Genomic DNA, 20626 nt, shown 5'->3' with positions numbered 1-20626 from the left:
AGTTTGAAGTCCTGGATCATTGCTGCTCTTAAGATGCTAAAACTTTAGACTGGTGCAGTAAGTACAATATATAAAATATGGTATTTTTAGCCATATTCATTTTTAGGGTTGCGTTATCCTGTAAACAATTCTAGGGTGTGAGAAACAACCTTTCTGTTAGTGTTTTATTTGAAGGGTAGTTTACAAGATGCCCATCTCACTATGATCTCATATTCCTTTTGTGGATGCATCTGCTAACTGCATGCCATGGGGACTTATTATTGCTCAAATTCAGCTGGAGGCACATTCAAAGGTTAAATTGACTATATTGTGGTTAATGAACATTTCCTGCAATAATTGCTGTGCTTATATACCTGCAATGATTTCGTTTCTTTTAACAGCAAGTAAAAAAAAGGTGAAATTCTAAACATTTAAATAAGTCAATACAATAACTAATTATTGTCGTGCACTTACATGTAGGGAACTCAATCATGTGACTTGGTTGACTGCTACAAACATCATTCTCGGCAAAGACTATAACAGAATACACTTCACCACAATGAAGCTTTGGCACTCTGCAAGACAGATCCTCACTGCTGCAGTGATAACGCTGGCCCCCGGCTCCTAACACTGTTGATGAGTAACTTACTGATCCATTTGAGCGATCCCAGAATATATCAACTGAGTTCTCCGTACATTCAACAGATGTGTAAACATTGACTGGCATGCAAGGTGCTGTGGATTAAAATAATAAGACATTACGTTTAGTGGGAAATGACTCAGCTAACACATACAGAGGTAATAAGCAGTTCTTCTCATATTTTGTGGTTGAGTGTTTGGCTTTGTGCACAGCATATTTTTCCCAGCAAATTTAAGACAATTTTAAGCATTAAAAGTATTAGCAGGAAAGAATAGGGCAGACTGGAGTAAACCAACCAGGAAACGTACCGTTTCAGGAGTATAAGTCATGCACACTATTACACAGCACATTCTTCTTGAAGCCTCCAGGACCCCTGTCTTTTTGCAGTGTCCAAGCTTCACACAGCACATCTTTTCTAAAGCCTTCAAGGCCCCTGTCTCTCTTTACAGTGCCCAAGCTTTTCCTGAGCTGTCTCTCTCTCTCTACAGCTTCTCTACAAGGCTGCTACACACTAACAATCCCTGTCTGGCATACAATCACCTCTGGGGCCCTAACACAAATACTGATTCCTCGTGGGGACCTGAGCTGTCCTTACAAGCTAACCTGTCTAACTCTCTCCTTGAACAAGCTAGTTATCACTTTCTACCTCCCGTTTCAAAAAAAAAAATCTGAAAATGAAAATTTTCATAACATAATATTGTTCATTAGATTGTTATTGCACTGGGAATTTTAATTGCACGTTAGGAACTATTAAGGCATGCTTGAAGGTGGTGTAATTTTTTGGAGCAAATTAAATTAGTGTAAAGGCAAATTTGTTTGCACAGAGGCAAACATTTTCGAGTTGTAAACAATTTTTCCCCCCCAACCTAAATACATGATTGTGCCCATGTAACACTTTAGTTTAGGGTTTCAGCTCATCCTGTTTGTGTATCTAAAGAATTCCTGTGTCATATTGAAGGCAACAGGTATATAGGAGATGTATGTATGGATGTATTATATTTATTCATAGAGGTGTTAATATAAATAGGTTCAAGTCATTGGTGTGTAATTTAAATGTTGCATTTTACTGTACATACCACTTATAACCTTGACAGGATTGCTCAAAGGCCCAATGCATTGGCTATTAGCCGCAGCTATGGTTGCAGAGAATTCCAGTCCACAAGGTAGGCCAGTAATGTTACAGGTTGGCAGTGTGTTAGAGCAAGTTTTCATCCAGTTATCTGGTCCATTTAAATGAGATATAAAACTCTGAGCACTGGCCACTTCACCCCAAGAAAGCGTTACAGTGCTTAGAGCACAGTCTGTCCCTACATTTACATTTTCTGGGGCACATGGGGCTGAAAAGAAGCAAAACATTCAGATGTTATTATAACACAAAATACTTTAGGTTTTTATATATACACAGCAAAATTCCCATCCTGAACTTTGATGGGAAGTCTTCTCCCAATCAGGTTCTAGAAGAGGCTTTATATTGACCCTGCCCCCATTTGCTTGTTGCCTGAGCAAACAGGTTTAACTGTTTAGAGAGGGGGTGATGTGGAATTTCTGTGAGAGTGAAGACACATGGCCTCGACATGGCTACTAATCACAGAGTGTGTTTTTGCCCTTAAGATAGTCAGGATGTTCCTGTCTTAGATTGGTACTTATTATTGGCCTGCCCAATGCTGTTATTATCTTGATCCCTTGGCACTGCATATTCCTGTGTATAATCCAGCTATGTTCTTATCCCTGGTTCTGCACACACAATCCGGCTGGCATACTGGGTTTTCTTTAGTTTGATCCCTGGTACCACGCTTTGATTGTGTGCAGGGCTGGATATAAACTGCCAGTGCCCCTATTCCTGCACGGCTTGTCGCTCCCCTATGCACCCATGCGCATAGTTTTTTTTTCCTTGCTTCCGAAGCATTAGGGATTGGCACACAAGAAGTTTAAAAAGCTATCAAATCTTCCACGCATCCCCCCAATACTTTGGACTGAATTCGGATGCAGCCCTAGGCCCAGGCCTTTGTGGCCTTCCCACAAATCCGGCCTAATATTGGTATGAAAATAACAGTTACCTGGATAATAGTGTGTGATAATATTGCGTGCTATAAAATAATGCATAAATATATTGCATATCGATTACAATATGGCATGCTAAAAAATATCGCACTTGGCTTGCCGAAAAATAACGACAATAAAATTGCTTCTTAAGTCAGACAAGTGTACTTTTTGTAAATCAATTGTTAATTCTCTAATACTATTTTTAAAGCATGCTAAAAATAACACTCGTTTTTTCGACCTTTCGTGAATCAGCCCCTAAATGATGCAACCCAAACATCTCCTATTCAAAATGTGTTACTAACAACCATGCTCAAAATAGTATTTAACAAAAATACCTGTGACAATAGGAACAACTTTGCTGTTTTCACTCTTACACTGGGCACTGAAAGCGGTTACAGTAACATTATACGTGAAACCACAGGTCAAAGCAGAGATATTACAAGTGGTGGAGTTGGTTTGGCAAGTATGACTCTCTCCATTTGGCCCTGTTACCAATGAGGTATAATTCATAGCTCCAGGTGCTGTGCTCCAAGACAGAACTGCACTGTTGTCCTGGCAGTTAATGGTTGAGGTGGCATTCTGTGGAATGCAGGGAGCTGTAAAGTGAAGGAACAGGCATTACTCCAAAACAGGGGTTTCTGCTTGGCAGGGTGTATTGTATTGGTTGGAACACTAATATTAAATAATATAAACTATATTTCGTGTTCTAATTAAGATCAATAGTATATTATCTCAAAATATTTTTTATAATACTTATTGCTTTGGTATTGCAACTAGTGTTGAAGCAAATGAAATACATTTATTACACTGATAAATTCCCAGGCCAGGGATTCCATAGGCCCAAACAGCTCCCCAGCAGCCCACTAAATAGTCACTCTCTATGGCATCTTACAGCAGCCCCTCTGGCATTTGCGTCCACAGACTGCCAATCCAGGCCTGACCCTAAAGTACTTTAGTTACTCATCTTTAATATAGTGTACCTGTTGGGAATTGGTTTGGTGAGATGGCTTTACTGTTGCATGTAATGCCAAAGGATTCCACTGCCATTGTGTATCTCTGCCCGCATTTTATGCCACTAACTACACAACTTGTGCTTGTTGTGTTGCAGTACAGAGTCATCCCATCCTGTGTACTGACAGAAGCTGAATACATTATTGCTCCAGGAGTCGATGCCCAGCTGAGATTTGCCGTATCCTTATTGCACTCATACAACATATTTAATTCTGTAGCTGCACACGGTACTGGAAAATAGTCATAAATGAATTTTTAAAATAGTTATTTAAGATCATTGTTAAATACAAGATGTGAATGGACAGTCTATTTTAATACAGGTAAGGGAACTGTTATCCAGAATGCTCTGGACCTGAGCTCTTATGGATAAGGGGCCTTTCTGTAATTGGATCACCATACATTAAGTCTACTAAAAATCATTTCAACGTTATTTATACCCTATAGGATTGTTTTTATACTAAGTTTTTATTATATCCTAGTTCAAGTACTAAGGATCAAGTACAAGTTACTGTTTTATTATTACAGAGAAAAAGGAAATCAATTTAAAAATGTGAATTATTTGAATAAAATGGAAAATGGTCTATTGGAGATGCTTTTCCATAATTCGGAGCTTTCTGGATTATAGGTTTCCGGATAACAGATCCCATACCTCCATTCCACTGAATATTTTCCCATCACCCCAATGTAAAGTAAAGTAGGGTGACTCTCTTACTGCTGTATAAATGTTTCATACCTAAAGCCTGCTAAAAAATCATATAAACATTAAATAAATCCAATAGGATTGTTTTGCCTCTATTAAGAATGAATTATATCTTAGTTGTGATCAAGTACAAGGTACTACCTTTTTATTACAGAGAAAAAAAAATATTTGCAAAAATAGAATTACTTCCTTAAAATGCAGTCTGTAGTTCAAAGCTTTCTGGACAATGGGCTGCCTGATAATGGGTCTGATACCTGTACTGTATTCAGCATAACCAACTGTTGTTTTTTTAATAACTATAAATATACAAATTATAAGCATAGAGTAAAAAAATGACACTTATTCTCACCAATCATAGTGCAGTGAAAGAAAGTTCTATACAAACGTCTTCATCCCTGTCATGTTCATAGTTTATACTATAAAGATGCAAACTTTGCTTCCGGTCTAGCAACCAATACCAACATATCAATTGCATTTACTTGAAAACAAACAGTTGTTTAATTAACAGACCAGGGCAAACATTGCATATTTTATTATATTATCTTTTAAATGCTAAAATAGAAGTCGGTAAAAGTCTTAAAGGCATGTTTCTTTGCATGTGATTCCATATCTCCAGCACTTACCAGTTTCAAAGGTCAATGGCGCAGTGGTATCACTGTTACATGTGTCTCCCACAGCAGAAACGGTAGCATTGTACTCCACACCACAGGATAGCTTTGGGAAACTACACAATAGATCTGCTCCTTGGAAGAAATGTTCTTCATTCTGAGGACCAATCACTCTTGCTGAGTAATTGACAGCACCGTTGGTCGCACCCCAAGACAGAGTTGCTAAATCAGAGTCACAGTTGACCTGTGTCTGCACATTACTAGGGACACATGGGACTGTGCAAAGAAAAAATACGGATTATTTCCATTGCTGATAAAATAATGTTTGTTACAATAATTGTTGAATTTAATATTCTTGCTGCATTTCTTTAAGTGTGGTATAAACAGTAGCTACCCTACATGTGTTACATGCAAACTGGTATCTAGTTAGCTTGCTGAACATACTGTATGGAAGGGACTTGTTAATTAGGGACATTTCTTTTATACAGTCTCTGCATTTAGCAGTAACACCTTGGCTTTCCCCCTGTATTGCTTTATTTTTTTTCGTCGGATGAACAGGTCTGTATATTGACCCCATCCTCCTAGAACAGCACCAACCAAAAGCTGCACTGAAGACCTTAATGCTACATTGTAAAAGGAGACTTTGGTGAACTCTGCTGTGATATTGCAGATAACAGTAGATTTCTAGGAGGGTAGTCTTCTTTTCTTAGACACAATAATTCTAATCAGCCACATTCAGTCTGTGCATCTCACCTGAGTGTAGCTGTGCCGGAGCACTAGGTGTGCTATCACACTGCAGATTGTGTGCTTTCACAAATACTGTGTAAAGCTGTCCGCACTGCAGGTTGCCAACTTCACAGTGAACTGTGGTGCTGTTACAGATATGCTTGTCTCCTCCAGGTGCCTTCAGTATTGATGTATAGCCCAAAGCTCCAGCAGCCTCATTCCACTTTAACTGGGCGATGGAGCTGGTGCAATTCATTGCTGCAGTGAAGTTCTGAGGCTGGCAGGGAACTGGAATGATAAACATGTGGATTCCATGATTACAAAAAAATAAAGAAAACACAACATACTGTAAATAGCTATACTGGGCCAAGCTTTGGCAAGAGACTTCTAATAAAAAAATGCTAAAAGAGATATCTGATAGCTGTTTAATTATTGATTAATTGTAGCTTGTATTGCTGTAAAGCAACTACATGGATACATATCTTACCAGTTATAAATGTTGTTGTGGTACTTTCTGGGCCTCTGCACTGATTGTTGATTGCAGTAACTGTTGCGTTGTATAACAGGCCACACTTAAGCCCACTGATTGTGCAGTTGATGTTTTCTGTTGCACAAGAGAGAGCTTGTTCTCCTGGTGCAGTGACGTTGGAGACATATTGAGATGCACCTAACGTTTTGCCCCAAAATAAGGTTGCCATGTTGGTTTCACAGTTAAGTTGCGGAGGCTGTTGCTCAGGAGTACAGGGCGCTGCACAAAATAATATATAATACATTTCATTCAAAGTGTTACGTTTTTGCAGGAAAAATATATTTTCATTGTTCTCCTCTCATTTGCAAAAAAATGGAAATAAAAATACAGGTATGGGACCTGCTATCCAGAATTCTAGGGACCTGAGGGTTACCAGAGAAGGTGGTCTTTCCTTAATTTAGATCTCCATAATTTAAATCTAATAAAAAAATCATTTAAAGGAAAACTAAACCCCCAGAATGAATACTTATATGATGGTTAATATCATGTTAAGTGATCTATTAAAGAATCTCAGTAAATATTGCCCTTTTACATCTTTTTCCTTGAGCCGCCAGTTAGTGATGGGCTGTGTGCTCCCTCAGAGATCACCTAACAGGAAGTAATGCAGCTCTAACTGTAACAGGAAGTAGTGCGGGAGCAAAAAGCAAAACTCTGTCCATTAATTGGCTGATGTGGCCTAGCATGTATGTGTGCCTTGGCTTGTTTGTGTGCACTGTGAATCCTATGATCCCAGGAGGCGGCCCTTAATTCTTAAAATGGCAATTTTCTATTTAGGAGTACCCAATAGCCCATACTACTAAAAAAGTATATTTTTCTGAAAATGGTTTATTTAGATGAAGCAGGATTTTACATATAGTAAAAGTATAGTATAGTATAGTTTTCCTTTAAACATTAAATAAACCCAGGATTGTCTTGCCTCCAATAAAGATTAATTCTATTTAGTTAATTCCAAACCTGTGCTCAATTATGTGGTCATAAAGCAGCAGAAAATTTTTCGAAACCATAAAGTTTTTTTGATCCAAGAGATTTTCTTAAATATGAATTGCAAATTAACATTCATATTTGGTTTGCTATCTAAACAAATCTTTTATGGACGATTTGTCCATAGGTATTTGGCCAAATGCAAAAATTATGGATCCTATGCTGTAAAATGTTTTATATCAATTTTAGAAGATAGTATTATTAATTTACTTGCAAAATTGATATTAATACTGTGTAATGCTGCTTTTCTTCCTTCTACTTTGCATTCTCTATCCTAAAATTGAACATTCACCTTTCCTTTCCCTTTCTTACCAGCCCTTTTGTACTTAGCACCAGTCTGATAGTTTGCTCCTCTCTCCCCCTCCCCTCTCTGCTGTGTAATCTGAGCTGAAAGCTGTTCTGTGCCTGCAATCTGCTTCCTGGAGGTGAAGTCAGACCAAGCTAAAATGGCAGCTGCTATCTTAAACAGATGGAGCTTCTATGGCTGTTTACTCAAGTATGGCAATGCATTCTGCAGAATAAATATAGATTCTAGCTTGCACTATTGTGACTAATCTATTGCCAATAAAATGCCAAAACACCTGGACATCCAGTTGCACAGATCCCTGCTATAGTGAATCAGTCAGAGAAAGAGACCAGAGCTTATCATTATTAAACAGATGTAGCCAAAAAATAGCTGGGGTTAAAATATTCTCCATGTCTAGCAAATGTTATGTATTCACAGTAATTAAATCATATTAAATATCAGAGTTTGCTAAATGGAACTGGAGGCTCACCTGTCTGTATTTGTACTTCTGAGCTTGGCTTACTCTTGCATTTCTCGTTTGCTGCTGTGACAGTTGCTGTATACACTTTCCCACAGCTTAGCCCACTGATATCACAGGATACACTGCTGGTATTGCAACTGTGAGGGTCCTCGTTGCCCCAAACAACATTAGCAGTGTAGAGTTCTGCACCTGCAGCGCTGTCCCATGACACTGTTGCCACACCGGTTATACAATCTAGCTTAGTCACAACATTCTGTGGGATACATGGAGCTGTGTCGAAAGAAAATCATTTTTACAGCATATTATTTGCTATAGAAGTATGCATTGTGTGGGGGAGGGCTACACAAACTATCAGTATATACAATTGTTTCTCAGCAGTGAATTTTTTTTTTTAATAATTGAAGCAATTTTGTTTAATTTGTTAGTAAAATGTGCCTTGGTCCTTTTACCCAAAGCAGCAAGTCAGCAGTTAGCTGATAGTATTCTAGTGCAGTTACAATAATGAAAATAATGCAATTTTGCTATTCTGAGAGACCTGATTGGACAAGTTTACTATGTTGCTACATAACCCTTAGTACCCTTACCTGCAAATTTGTTTATGATATTTCTATTCATTTCAATATCTGGATCACTTATGTTTATAGACTCACAACAGTCTTATAACGATCTAGGGAAACTGCAGTGTGTAACATTGGTCAGGACACTGGCAGGCCTATTTATCAAAATTTGTATCTGTGTAATTTTTGTATTTTTTTTTTGCTTCGAAAAATGTTAAAATGTTAACTTATTAATTAAAAAAAAAAACCTGTCAAAATAAAAATCATTTCTACTGGGTCCTAAGTTTGAACAAAATTTGAAAAATTCACCCATTTTCTATTCATCACTATGGGATTTTTTAAAGTGTATTTATCAATGGGTGAAAGTTACAGTTCCCCATTCCCCAAACTCTGCACTCTTTAAGCAGCTTACAGCTTGTGCTTCAAAGACAGCAAAGTATGTTATAGGGCAGATTTATCAAAATGTGAGATTAGAGCTTTATCAATGGTGAATTCTAATTTTCACCAATTAATAAATACACTTCTAAAAATAAATGAATATAAAGTGGGTGAATTTTTCTGTGATAAACTCTAATCTCACATTTTCATAAATCTGCCCCTAAAAAAAATAGCAAAATTACATATAAATCAGCATAGCTAGTAAAGCTGAATAAAATCTAAGGCAGTTCTAAGGAAGTTTTCCATACGCTTCAGTAGACATTCGACGCCCATTACAGAGTCTGATTCTGGCAGAAATCTCACTGTAATACACTTAAATAGCCCACCTAAAGCCATTATATATGAAATAACCCCAAAATTGAAGGTAAGTGGTAGGACAAATGGCAATTTTGTTTAATTACACACCAAATACACCTTTTTGATAAAAAAAAAAAAATTGGCCACATGCCCTGTTTTTCTCATGACATACAAAATTATTTAAATAGGTACATTTATCAAATACATGAGTATGTCAATAAAACCAGGGTTGTATTTAGATCCAGTGCTATCCTTGTATTTGCATCACTATAATTTGGTGGCAGGGGAGGTTTATTTTTTTAATTTTTTTTTAAATGTATTGATTATATAGGCACTCAAGAGCCACCACCTTAAAGATGCTGCCCAATATACAGCCCTGAATAGAATGCATAATTATTTGTTACACAAGGTCATCTACATTGATAAAAACAATATTTTATTTTTTCATGGATAAAATAAAGTTACGGAGAGAGATGTTCCTTACCAGTTGTAAAGGAGAATGGAGAACTTGCAGGGCTACTGCACTGAGCATTCAAAGCTGTCATGGTCACATTGTATACTTGCCCACACTGCAGGCTGCTAACTGTGCAACCTGTATTTGATGTAGCACAGGATAGCGGTTGTCCCTGAGGTGCAGTAACATTTGAGATATAATTATTGGCACCTAGTGTTGTGCCCCAAGATAAAGAGACTGTATTATTGCAGTTCAGTTGTGGGGCGTTTAGCACAGGAACACAGGGAGCTGGAAAAGAAAGAGGTCATGATTTCATTTTCCTTTCCTTATTGTCAAAACATAACATGTGTCAAAACATGTGTCACATAGCCCAATTACTTTATTAACTATATGTATCCCCATTATATGCATCCTCATCGCAGCACTGCATACATTGTAAGTCATTACAGATCCCAAGAGTCAGTTAATTAAATGGATAATTTCAATAAAAAAACAGCTTCCCATTGTCTACTTTTAACTTTGCCTCTACTGTGCAAATTTACCTTAATTCACATAATTCCTGTCTAGATTCCAGATGATTTAGACAGGACAATGTTAAAGGAGACATATCCTATAAACATTATGAATGTACCAGTGAATTATAATCCTCTAGATATAGAAGGAATGTGCTTAAAAAAGTTGTATTTCAGACTGATTTATTGAGAAATTTCACCAAAACTCCACTAGCCCCGCCCATCTGTTCCACTTCCTGTTGGCTGAATTCTCTGGATGTGCAGGGGAGCCGGCGGCCCTCCGTACACTGCACTAGGAACCAATCAGCAGCTAGGCTGACCTGATAGGGAACTGAAGCCTGTCTTCAAAGCAATTAAAATAGTATGCACTGGTGAAAGTTGGGTGTTTGCTTCAGAAACCCTACTATAGTTTATATAAACAAAGCTGCTGTGCTTCCATGGGGGTAACAATTCAAACTGAAATTGGACTAAATGGCATAGGTTACATAGTGGATAACAGATAAGCTCTTTAAAATACCAAAGTCATCTACAGAACATATAACAAGGTTTTGAGCTGTATTAAAAGGGGTATAGATTCACGGGAGGAGGGTTATTCTTCCCCTTTACAGAGCGCTGGTAAGGCCCCATCTAGAATATGCTGTTCAGTTTTGGTCTCCAGTGCTCAAACGGGACATTACTGAGTTAGAGAGGGTCCAGAGAAGGGCAACTAAGCTGGTAAAGGGTATGGAAAGTCTCAGTTATGAAGAAAGACTGGCCAAGTTGGGTCTGTTTACACTGGAGAAGAGGCGGTTAAGAGGTGACATGATAACTATGTATAAATATATAAGGGGATCATATAATAACCTTTCTAATGTTTTATTTACCAGTAGGTCCTTCCAACGGACACGAGGGCACCCACTCCGTTTAGAAGAAGGGAGGTTCCATTTAAATATTCGGAAAGGATTTTTTACAGTGAGAGCTGTGAAGTTGTGGAATTCCCTCCCCGAATCAGTCGTGCTGGCTGATACATTATATAGCTTTAAGAAGGGGCTGGATGGATTCTTAGCAAGTGAGGGAATACACGGTTATGGGAGATAGCTCTTAGTACAAGTTGATCCAGGGACTGGTCCGATTGCCATCTTGGAGTCAGGAAGGAATTTTTTCCCCTCTGAGGCAAATTAGAGAGGCTTCAGATGGGGTTTTTTGCCTTCCTCTGGATCAACTAGTAGTTAGGCAGGTTGTATATAGGCATTATGGTTGAACTTGATGGACGTATGTCTTTTTTCAACCCAACTTACTATGTTACTATGTTACTATGTATATCTGTTATCTATGCCTTTTTTCCCAGCTTGAATGGCTGCTCCCATGGCTACACACTAGCTAATTATATAGATTATACTATTCTGAAGCACCATAATGTGGTGATCTAGTGGATAACATTGTGTTATTATAATTGAACAAAAAAAGAGGTTAAAAGGCAATGCAAGAGTAGATAAGGTAAAAAAGTTAGAACACAGTAAAGCAAAGAAGGGAAGACAGAAAATAAGCATGGACCTGGGCCCCACATTATGCACATAGCCAGATAGATAGGTTGATCTTGCAACACCATTATACTTTCATGCCATGAAGTGGTTCAAAAATTGTGGATTTGCATTTTAAAGGAGAAGGAAAGGTAAAAATCACTTGGGGGTGCCAAATATTGGGCTTACGTTTTAGCATACACTAATTAGGATTTGGAAGGGTTAAATATCACGTGAAAGCATTAAGCAAGCAGCAAAAAAAAATTCCACTTCCGTGTTCACGCAGCAACATTTAATCCTTCCAGATAATTAGGATTCAGATTTGGTTCGGCCGGGCCTGTGGATTCGGCCAAATCCGAAGCCTGCCGAAAAAGGCCGAATACTGAACTGAATCCTGGATTTGGTGCATCCCTAATATAAGTCAGTACAACTGATTTAGTGCTGAAACGAATACGGTGTAGAATATAAACCTGCAAACTTACCAGTTACAATAGGAACCGGAATACTGGGCCCACTCTTTGACTTTTCATTGGTTGCTTCCACAGTCACCTGATATGAGTAGCCACACTTTAAGCCAACAATGACACAGGAAGTGCTTGTGGAGTTGCAAAAATATGTTTGTCCATCAGTTCCCTTTGCTATCGTGGTGTAATTATTAGCACCAAGGCTGCTGTTCCATGATATGGTTGCAACATTAGTTACGCAATCCAAATTTGCGAGAACATTTTGAGGGACACAAGGAGCTGGAAAAAATCCAAAGCATATTTTTAGAAAAAAAATAGCCTTTGACACAGTAACAACTCAATTAAGGCTTCAAGTAGAACCAGGCAAAATGTAAAGAATGTGGATCACTTCATATTTGGAAAAGCACTCCCAGGGCCTACAAAAGACTAGCTACATTTTTAGGGCAACATTGCTTCCTATTCTCTGCAAACAGGAAGTGATACACAGCTGGTACTGTGAAGCTTCACACCTGAGATGGTAAGCATGATTCTGAGAGACAATATCAGGTCCCAGGCAACTCATGGCATAGCCCATTCTTCTCTGAGAAAGAAAGCTGGTGTCAAACTTTAACCAGTCCTTGCTGGGCTGCCACAAGAAATGGGTGATGTAGCTCAGCCAGATACAGATGGCAGGTATGATGTCGGAAGCAATAATACTCTACTCCAAAGACATATTTTCTAATTGGAGAACATAACATCTGGTGAATGTCAGGAGGCATTTTACGGAGGCTACTTTTTTTTTGCCAGGTATCCTGGAATACCCTAGAGCGATGCAAAGATTGATAAATGATGCCTTGACCCTCTACAAATGTACCTACTTACAACCACCTCAAACAAACTAAATAAAATATGTATTGTTATTTTATATTGTTTATGACAACTCATAACTTATAATAGAAGTGTATGGGGAAATTTTGAATTGAATAAGAAAGTAAGTTCCCATCTAATTGAATATGACCCATTATCTGGTTCACACTAAGAAATACTCACTGAATTTCCCTGTGATTAGCCCATTGCATTCTTTCTCTCACTTGTACTCCTGTACTCCTCTCACCTTTCTCTTTCTCTCACCTTTCTCTTTCTCTCACCTGTACTCCTTTCTATCTATCTATCTCTTTCCATTCTTGCTTTCCTTCTAAAACACTGAACTGACAAATAGTTTGTGCAATGAACAGCTCTGTTGCTGTGTGTTGATAAAACCAATAAATACATTTTTATATTCCTGTTTACATTTATTTTCATTTGTTCACAACTTATCTTTTGATACTTTTGGTAAATAGCAAATCTAGTAAGAACCACATAAAGTATACAGTACAATTTATGGAGTCTAGCAGAATAGTCTAGCAGCATTAGCCTTACCTGTTTGAAACTGATGAGTATTGCTCACATTGCTGCACTGCTGACCAAAAGCTGTTACTAACATGCTATACTGGTGGCCACAAAGGAGATCCATCATTGAACATGATGTATTTATAGTGTTGCAGTTATGCCTCTCTATAACACCATCTGATACCTCGGTGGTGTAATTCAAAGCTCCAGGTACACTATTCCAGTTCAGAACCACAAGATCAGGAGCGACAGTGTCGGTTAGCTGTTTAGGAGAACATGGTACTGGAAAAATAAAAAAACATATATAATAATACCTGCTTGTTGACTTACTGTACCACAGAAACCCAAAATAAAAAGAAATAATAATAATATAAATTATCCTAGGTTACTATATTAAAGGGGCAATGAACCCTTGCTGACATATATAAGGAATTTATTATCCAAAAGCCTGTTATTCAGATCTCTGAAAACTTAGTAAGCATAAACCTATTCTGATGGCTTTTATATTTTTTTTGTATCATAAGGAATGGCGTTTCACACTATGAAAAGATTCCTTATCCATAAAAACTAGGTCTCAAGTATTAGTAGTCAACAGGGAGATCTGTGACCACGTAATAATAATAATAATAAGCAGCGGAAAAAGCAGCAGACTGGAGTCTCCAAAATGTCTACTAATAATTTTCTATTTGACAGTAGTGGGTACATTATATTTTATAATAAATAAGGTATGTTTAATGGAGAGATGCACTGTGTGATGGTTGAAGTAAGCTTAAATAACTGTGACTGTCTCTGGAGTGAGAGAATAGTGAAAATTATATATTTTTTTCTACTATCAGTGTACGATAACTACATGATATATTTCACTGTAAAATAAAGCAAAGTAAAAAATATGTATATATATTTATAATACAAGCATAAGTAAAGAAATATGCAATATATGACAATATATTGTCAGGCTGTGCGTACCTTGATCCGTATATATTATGCTCGAAATGCTCTCGCAGTTATCACTCACAGCTGTGACTGTGACTTCATATATTGTTCCACACTGAATACCTTCAGCAATACAGACTTCTGATGTTGACTGGCAGGCAATTTGTTGTCCGCTAGAACTTTGCATCTGAACTAAATACATATCTATGCCAAAAGCTTGGTTTTTAGACCAGGTCATCTGCATGCTGTTGTTATAGCAGATACTGTTGGCTTTTATTTGGGTAGGTTTGCAAGGGGCTGAAAATAGATCATAAATTGTATTTAATACATCATCACTAAATACATTTGTACCCACAATATGGATAAAGTTGTCAAAGAAAATCAATGATATTAATATCAGAGACTGCACTGGAGCCATCAATCATTATTAATTCTTCCTTTAGAAGAAGACACCCTATGGGCAATTATTTTTATGCCAATTCATAAAAATATTTGCTGATGACAAAATGTGAAATGTTGCTGTGAATCAGTACCTGCTGAAAAATGTTGCTCTTCACTAGTTGCAGGATTCCAGAGATATACTGGCACCCTCAAATGATCTCAAACAACTTCATACTGTATAGGAGGGAAACAAGCTTGCACAGCAAAGATAATTGAGGTGTAATTGTTTAATCTCAGTATCAGGGTCAGCACTCTAAAATCCTGTCTTTTCCTCCATTTTTTTATTTAATTATGCAATATGCTATTAGCATCTTTCTTCCAGCACCCCAAACTATCAAAAAAAAGGGTCCTCCACTCAAAAAACTTTTTTGTTTTTTTCGGGTTTTTTTTACATAATGAAAGAAATATAATGCTAAGCAACTGTCTAATATACATTGCTTAATCAATGACTTTTTAGAAAGGTAAATGCTGTTTTAAAACAGTATTTGTTCATTATGTATAAAACAGTTTTTGGGTGGGGGACCCTTTTAAGTTATAGCGGTGCAATGGGCTCTTGGGATATAATTCCCCAGCTTACTATTCTTTGCGTTACATTGTTTGGCATAGCTGGAGCTGGGACAGTCAGAATTGGTTTTAGTGCAATATATTTTTGAAATATTTCTCCAAACCAGTAGCCAAGATTAGAAAGTAAAGGCTTTAAAGTGGCTGTAAACCCAGGAGTTTCTGTCACCTCTGTAACTATCAGGTTTCTAAGAGTTAGGCGTAATTAAGGATTGCGTATGGTTCTACTGTAGCACTTTATCTCTCTCAGCACCCCTAAATGTATATTTAAGGGGGAAACATAACATTTAAATAAATATTATTTTTTTTCACTGCCATATTTGTTAAAATACAGGCATGTATAAAGAAAAACCTTATAGTGATCAGTTTTGGAATACAGTCATCGAACCACACAGGATCAGGGATCCCCAACCTTTTATACCCGTGAGCCACATTTAAATGGAAAAAGTGTTGGGGAGCAACACAAGCATGAAGAATGTTCCTGCTGTGCCGATAAGAGCTATAATTGGCTACCTAATAGCCCCTATGTTGACTGGCAGCCTACAGAATGCTCTGTTTGGCATTATACTTGGTTTTTATGCAGCCAAAACTTGCCCAAAAGGCAGGAATAAAAAAAATGAGCACCTGCTTTGAGGCCACTGGGAGCAACATTCAAGGGGTTGGAGAGCAAAATGTTGCTCATGAGCCACTGGTTGGGGATCACTGCTGTAGATAGTAGTACTTTATGCAGTGTTGGCAGTGAGCACTATCTTCTACTTGCTTCCAGGGACATTATAGTTTCTTGGAGTAAATTTGAGGCTTGGGGATGCTTTGCAGTAACAGTTTGCCATGACCTTAGTTCCAGCTACACACCCTTTCTGCCCCTTGTTCCTCATATTCTCTATATCTATATGCTCTCATCCCTACATTAACCTACATGAGATGATGAGTTGGCAGATTTAAATGGCCAGACTCAAAATGCTGAACTTACCAATTTTTTTGCTTTTTGTTTTTACTCTCAAGCACACTGTATGGAATATATTTTCCATATAATCAATATTGTACTTAGGTATTTTTTTACAGTAGTAGGTTTGACAAACATTTTTTTTTGTTCTCTAAAGCTGGTCATTTAGTGATATCTTTTGTTGAACCATGTAGTTCAGAAAATTGTACATAAAACAATTATAAACTAGAAAACAAGAATGTACCAAATTGCTGTGGATTGGAACAAGGCAGCGGTGCGGGAAACATACCTGTAAAAGATGAATCTGTCCAGTTGGAAGAAGATGTACAATGACCATTGTCTGCCTTCACAGATACAGAATAATTCTGCCCACAACTGAGATCATGGACTTCACAATAACTTCCCTGGGTGGTGCAGCTGTGAAAACCAATACCCTTTTCTTCTATGGTTGCAGTGTATGTTGCATTTATGGAGTAATCTGACCATTTAACGAGGACTGTGTTCAGAGCGCAGTTAAGTTCAGAATAAACACTGCTTGGAGTGCATGGGACTAAAGGGCAGAAATAATAAATATTTGTTGTTAGTATTTCTAAACTCCATCCATACCACTCAACAATGATCATGTTCACAGTAAAAGAGTAAGATCTATTCTCATGTTGTATTCCTTCTAGGGATGCACAGAATCCAGGATTCAGCTTAGGATTGGACCAAGATTTGGCCTTTTTCAGCAGGATTTGGATTCGGCCGAATCCATGGTCCTGGCCAAACCGAAGCCTTAAAATCATGTGACTTTTTGCCGCATAAACGCGGATGTTGAAAAATTCTTGCCGTGAGCGCAGTGCGCCTTTTTTATGTCTTCCATGCAAATTAGGATTCAGATTCGATTCAGTATTCGCCCGAATCTTTCACGTAAAATTTGGGGTTCAGCCGAATCCAAAATAGTGAATTCAGTGCATCCCTAATGCCTTCACACTCTAAAAACGCTTGTTCTGCACCAAATTCACTATTTTTAGATACGGCTAAACTGCAAATCCTTTGTAAAGGATTCGGCCGAATACCGATCCAAATCCTAATTTACAGAAGGGTTAAACAGTTCTACGCGCACAGAGCGCAGCGAAAAATGTTCAACTTGTGTTTGTGTAACAAAAAGTCACGTGATTTTAAGGATTCAGATTCAGTTTGCCAGGAACATGGATTCAGCCGAATCCTGCTGGAAAAGGCTGAATCTTGGGCGAATCCTGGATTTGGTGCATCTCTAATTTACTTACTAAGGGGGCCATTTATTAATGTTCAAATTTTTGTCCTGATTAGGATTTTTTAGCGCTAAAAGCTAAAACTTGTTATTATGTAGAAGTGAATGGCAGATGTCCCTTCCCTGGAAGATCCTTCTTTGCTTTGACATTTTACACTGTTTTTTTGTGCAACAATTTCTAAAAAGTAGAGGTTTCGGTGCGACAATTTGAAAACGTCACAGTTTCGTGACTTTTATATGACTTTTCAAGTTCAGAGTTTTTAAGCTATGTCAGACATTCGTAGAAATGAGTTTGTATTAATTAATTCATTCATATTTTCAAAAATTTGAGTTTTAGTAAATCTGCCCATAAATGTTACTATCCAACTCAAAATAACTTATAACAATATCCCTGCTCATATTTTAATGCACAGTATTTGTTGTTGCCACCTGTTCCCCATATATAACCAGTTTCAGTCTATAAAGGTTTATAATCTGATATACAGTATGTAGTAGTAGTTAACACAGCTATGATAAGATATAAGATACCATCAACTATTGCTTTCAGTTAATTCTGCATTTACTTCCATATAGCTCTCTGACGATATGGTTACCATTCATTATGCAATCACATTAGCTGTTAGGCTGTTGCCACACATGGCGTTTTTACGCAGCGTTTTTTCTCGGCCTAAAAACGCTGCACAAGCCACACATGGCGTTTTTCAGCCTAGTACTGGTGACGTAAGCAAATTCCGTTGCCATGGTGCTAAAAGTGCGAAATAGCAAAAAACGCCACGTATTTCCGCTAGGTCTGGCAGCTGCCTTTGCGTATACATAGGAATAGCTTGTTTTGCAAGTACTGGCGTATTTCGGCCTACGCTTGAAAAATCCGTGCTAAGGCGTTTTCTAGCGTATTTCCGCATTGTGTGGTTTGCTTCGCGTCTTTTCAAGCTATTTCTATGGATGATGATATCAGGCGTTTTTCAGCCGCCGAGAGAATTCGAAAATACGCAGCGTAAAAACGCCACGTGTGACATCAGCCTTAAGTTCAGATGTATCCAAATTCTACTATGTGCAGACATTATACCAAATGTTATTACCAAAACCCTCTTGTTTATGTTATAGAAGAACCCTTAACATAGTAACATAGTAAGTTAGGTTAAAAAAAGACACATGTCCATCAAGTTCAACCTTAATGCCTATATATAACCTGCCTAACTGCTAGTTGATCCAGAGGAAGGCAAAAAACCCCATCTGAATAAATGATTTACTGTGAAGCAACGTTTTTTTCTAAAAGTTAATACAGGATCATGATAAGAGTCAAAGACTTTACCCGAGAAGATCTCCACTTCTTGGCTGTAACCACTGTCACACTGAAAGTTGGTAGCTTTCACAGATACAGTGAACATCTCGCCACAAGGTAAATCATTAAGGGTGCAGAGCAGGGCGCTGGATTGACAGGAATATTCTGCGTTGTCAATGGCACTGACGGCACGAGCAGTATACAAAAGGGCCCCTTCACTGTACATCCATTGAACTGAAGTGGTACCACCTTTACAGTCAGTTTCAGTAGTAATAAATGCTGGTGCACATGGGGCTGAAATGTAAAGTATTAAATATAAATTCTATGAGGTTACATTTCCCAAGTATTTACTTTTCATCAGTTCCTCCCAATAACTAGTACTTACACATACAACTAACCTCTCTAATCTGCTCTCATTGTTGTCTTTAAGGACAAGGAAAGGCAAAGTCACTTGGGGGTGCCAAAATGTTAGGCACCCCCAAGTGACTTAAATCGCTTACCTTGTACCCCGGGCTGGTGCCCCTGTTCGGAGAGAACAGCACCAGCCTGGGGTACCTGTAGCGAGCGCTTCCTCCTTCCGCGTTCGCGTTCGCGTTCTTTAACAGAGAAGTCGGCTTTTCACTCTACTGCGCATGCGCCTGTCGTTTAGTCCTTGCAAAACGAAGCCGGAAGGAGGAAGCACTCGCTCGCAGCTACCCCGGGCTGGTGCTGTTTTCTCCTAACAGGGGCACCAGCCCGGGGTACAAGGTAAGCAATTAAAGTCACTTGGGGGTGACTAACATTTTAGCACCCCCAAGTGACTTAGCCTTTCCTTCTCCTTTAAATGAATACTGTCAAAATGCACCAGTTAATAGCACTCCTCCAGCTTTAAACTTCACTGAAATCTGTTTTTTTAAAGAGCACACAGATTTTTTTTAAATTTTTAGAATTTGACATGGGGCTAGCCATTTTCTTATTTTCTTGGGCACCCTCAGTCATGTGACTTGTGCTCTGATAAACTTTAGTCACTCTTTACTGCAAGTTGGAGTGATGTCACCCCCCCCAAGCAACCGATCAGCAAAACAATGGGAAGGTAGAAAGATAGCAACTCAGGTTACCAAACACACCCTCCAGTCTAGCAGCCAATCAAGAGATGGCACTTAGTTTTCATAGAAATCTGCACTAGCTGTGCACTCTACTGGAGATACAAGTTTTTTTCTCCTAGCCCCCTCTCCTGAGTTTAACCATTACAGAGCACAATCCAAGCAGAAGTTTTTATCAAAGTAATTTCTGCCTGTGTAAGCCTGCATTCATGATTGCATGAACTTTACAGTATACATGTGCTGTTTGCAGATGTAACTGTAAGCTTTACTGAAGATGTGTGAGAGGGAAAATGGCTGCTGGGTGAAAGCTGCTATTTGTTTTAGAAAAATGTGACGGTGCTGGTGAACAGAGGGGATATATGCAATACAAATAGTGTGGTTTGGGTGGGAGAGATGTGCCCAACTTACAATATATACATGGTAGGAAAATGTCCTTTAATAGACTTGTCAACCACAAAAATAACTTTTTGCCTAATAAAAGAAAACATAATTCCAAGCAACTTTCCAATGTGAATTTATTAAACATTTGTAGTGCTTTGTTATTGTATTTGTTAATGTA

At 38.1% G+C, this 20626-nt stretch overlaps 1 protein-coding gene across 1 annotated transcript in view; it reads right to left on the bottom strand.

The window, feature by feature from the left end:
• Nucleotides 1–20626, bottom strand: part of LOC101733911 (fibronectin-like) — a 37772-nt gene that overhangs the window by 2528 nt on the left and 14618 nt on the right. Inside the window, exons 9-22 of the mRNA XM_031901339.1 lie at nucleotides 19016–19279; nucleotides 16741–17001; nucleotides 14540–14803; nucleotides 13604–13855; nucleotides 12224–12484; nucleotides 9761–10018; nucleotides 7994–8254; nucleotides 6195–6455; nucleotides 5735–5995; nucleotides 4997–5257; nucleotides 3643–3903; nucleotides 2998–3258; nucleotides 1696–1956; nucleotides 454–714 (exon numbers count right to left, since the gene is read on the bottom strand). Of these exons, the coding sequence (XP_031757199.1) occupies nucleotides 454–714; nucleotides 1696–1956; nucleotides 2998–3258; nucleotides 3643–3903; nucleotides 4997–5257; nucleotides 5735–5995; nucleotides 6195–6455; nucleotides 7994–8254; nucleotides 9761–10018; nucleotides 12224–12484; nucleotides 13604–13855; nucleotides 14540–14803; nucleotides 16741–17001; nucleotides 19016–19279 (3648 nt within the window). The remainder of the gene's footprint in view (nucleotides 1–453; nucleotides 715–1695; nucleotides 1957–2997; nucleotides 3259–3642; nucleotides 3904–4996; nucleotides 5258–5734; nucleotides 5996–6194; nucleotides 6456–7993; nucleotides 8255–9760; nucleotides 10019–12223; nucleotides 12485–13603; nucleotides 13856–14539; nucleotides 14804–16740; nucleotides 17002–19015; nucleotides 19280–20626) is intronic.

Source organism: Xenopus tropicalis, chromosome 4, assembly GCF_000004195.4.
Source record: "Xenopus tropicalis strain Nigerian chromosome 4, UCB_Xtro_10.0, whole genome shotgun sequence".
NCBI classification, from domain to species: domain Eukaryota; kingdom Metazoa; phylum Chordata; class Amphibia; order Anura; family Pipidae; genus Xenopus; species Xenopus tropicalis.
Note: the sequence above shows the minus strand (reverse complement) of the source record. Positions and strands in the feature narration are given on the sequence as shown.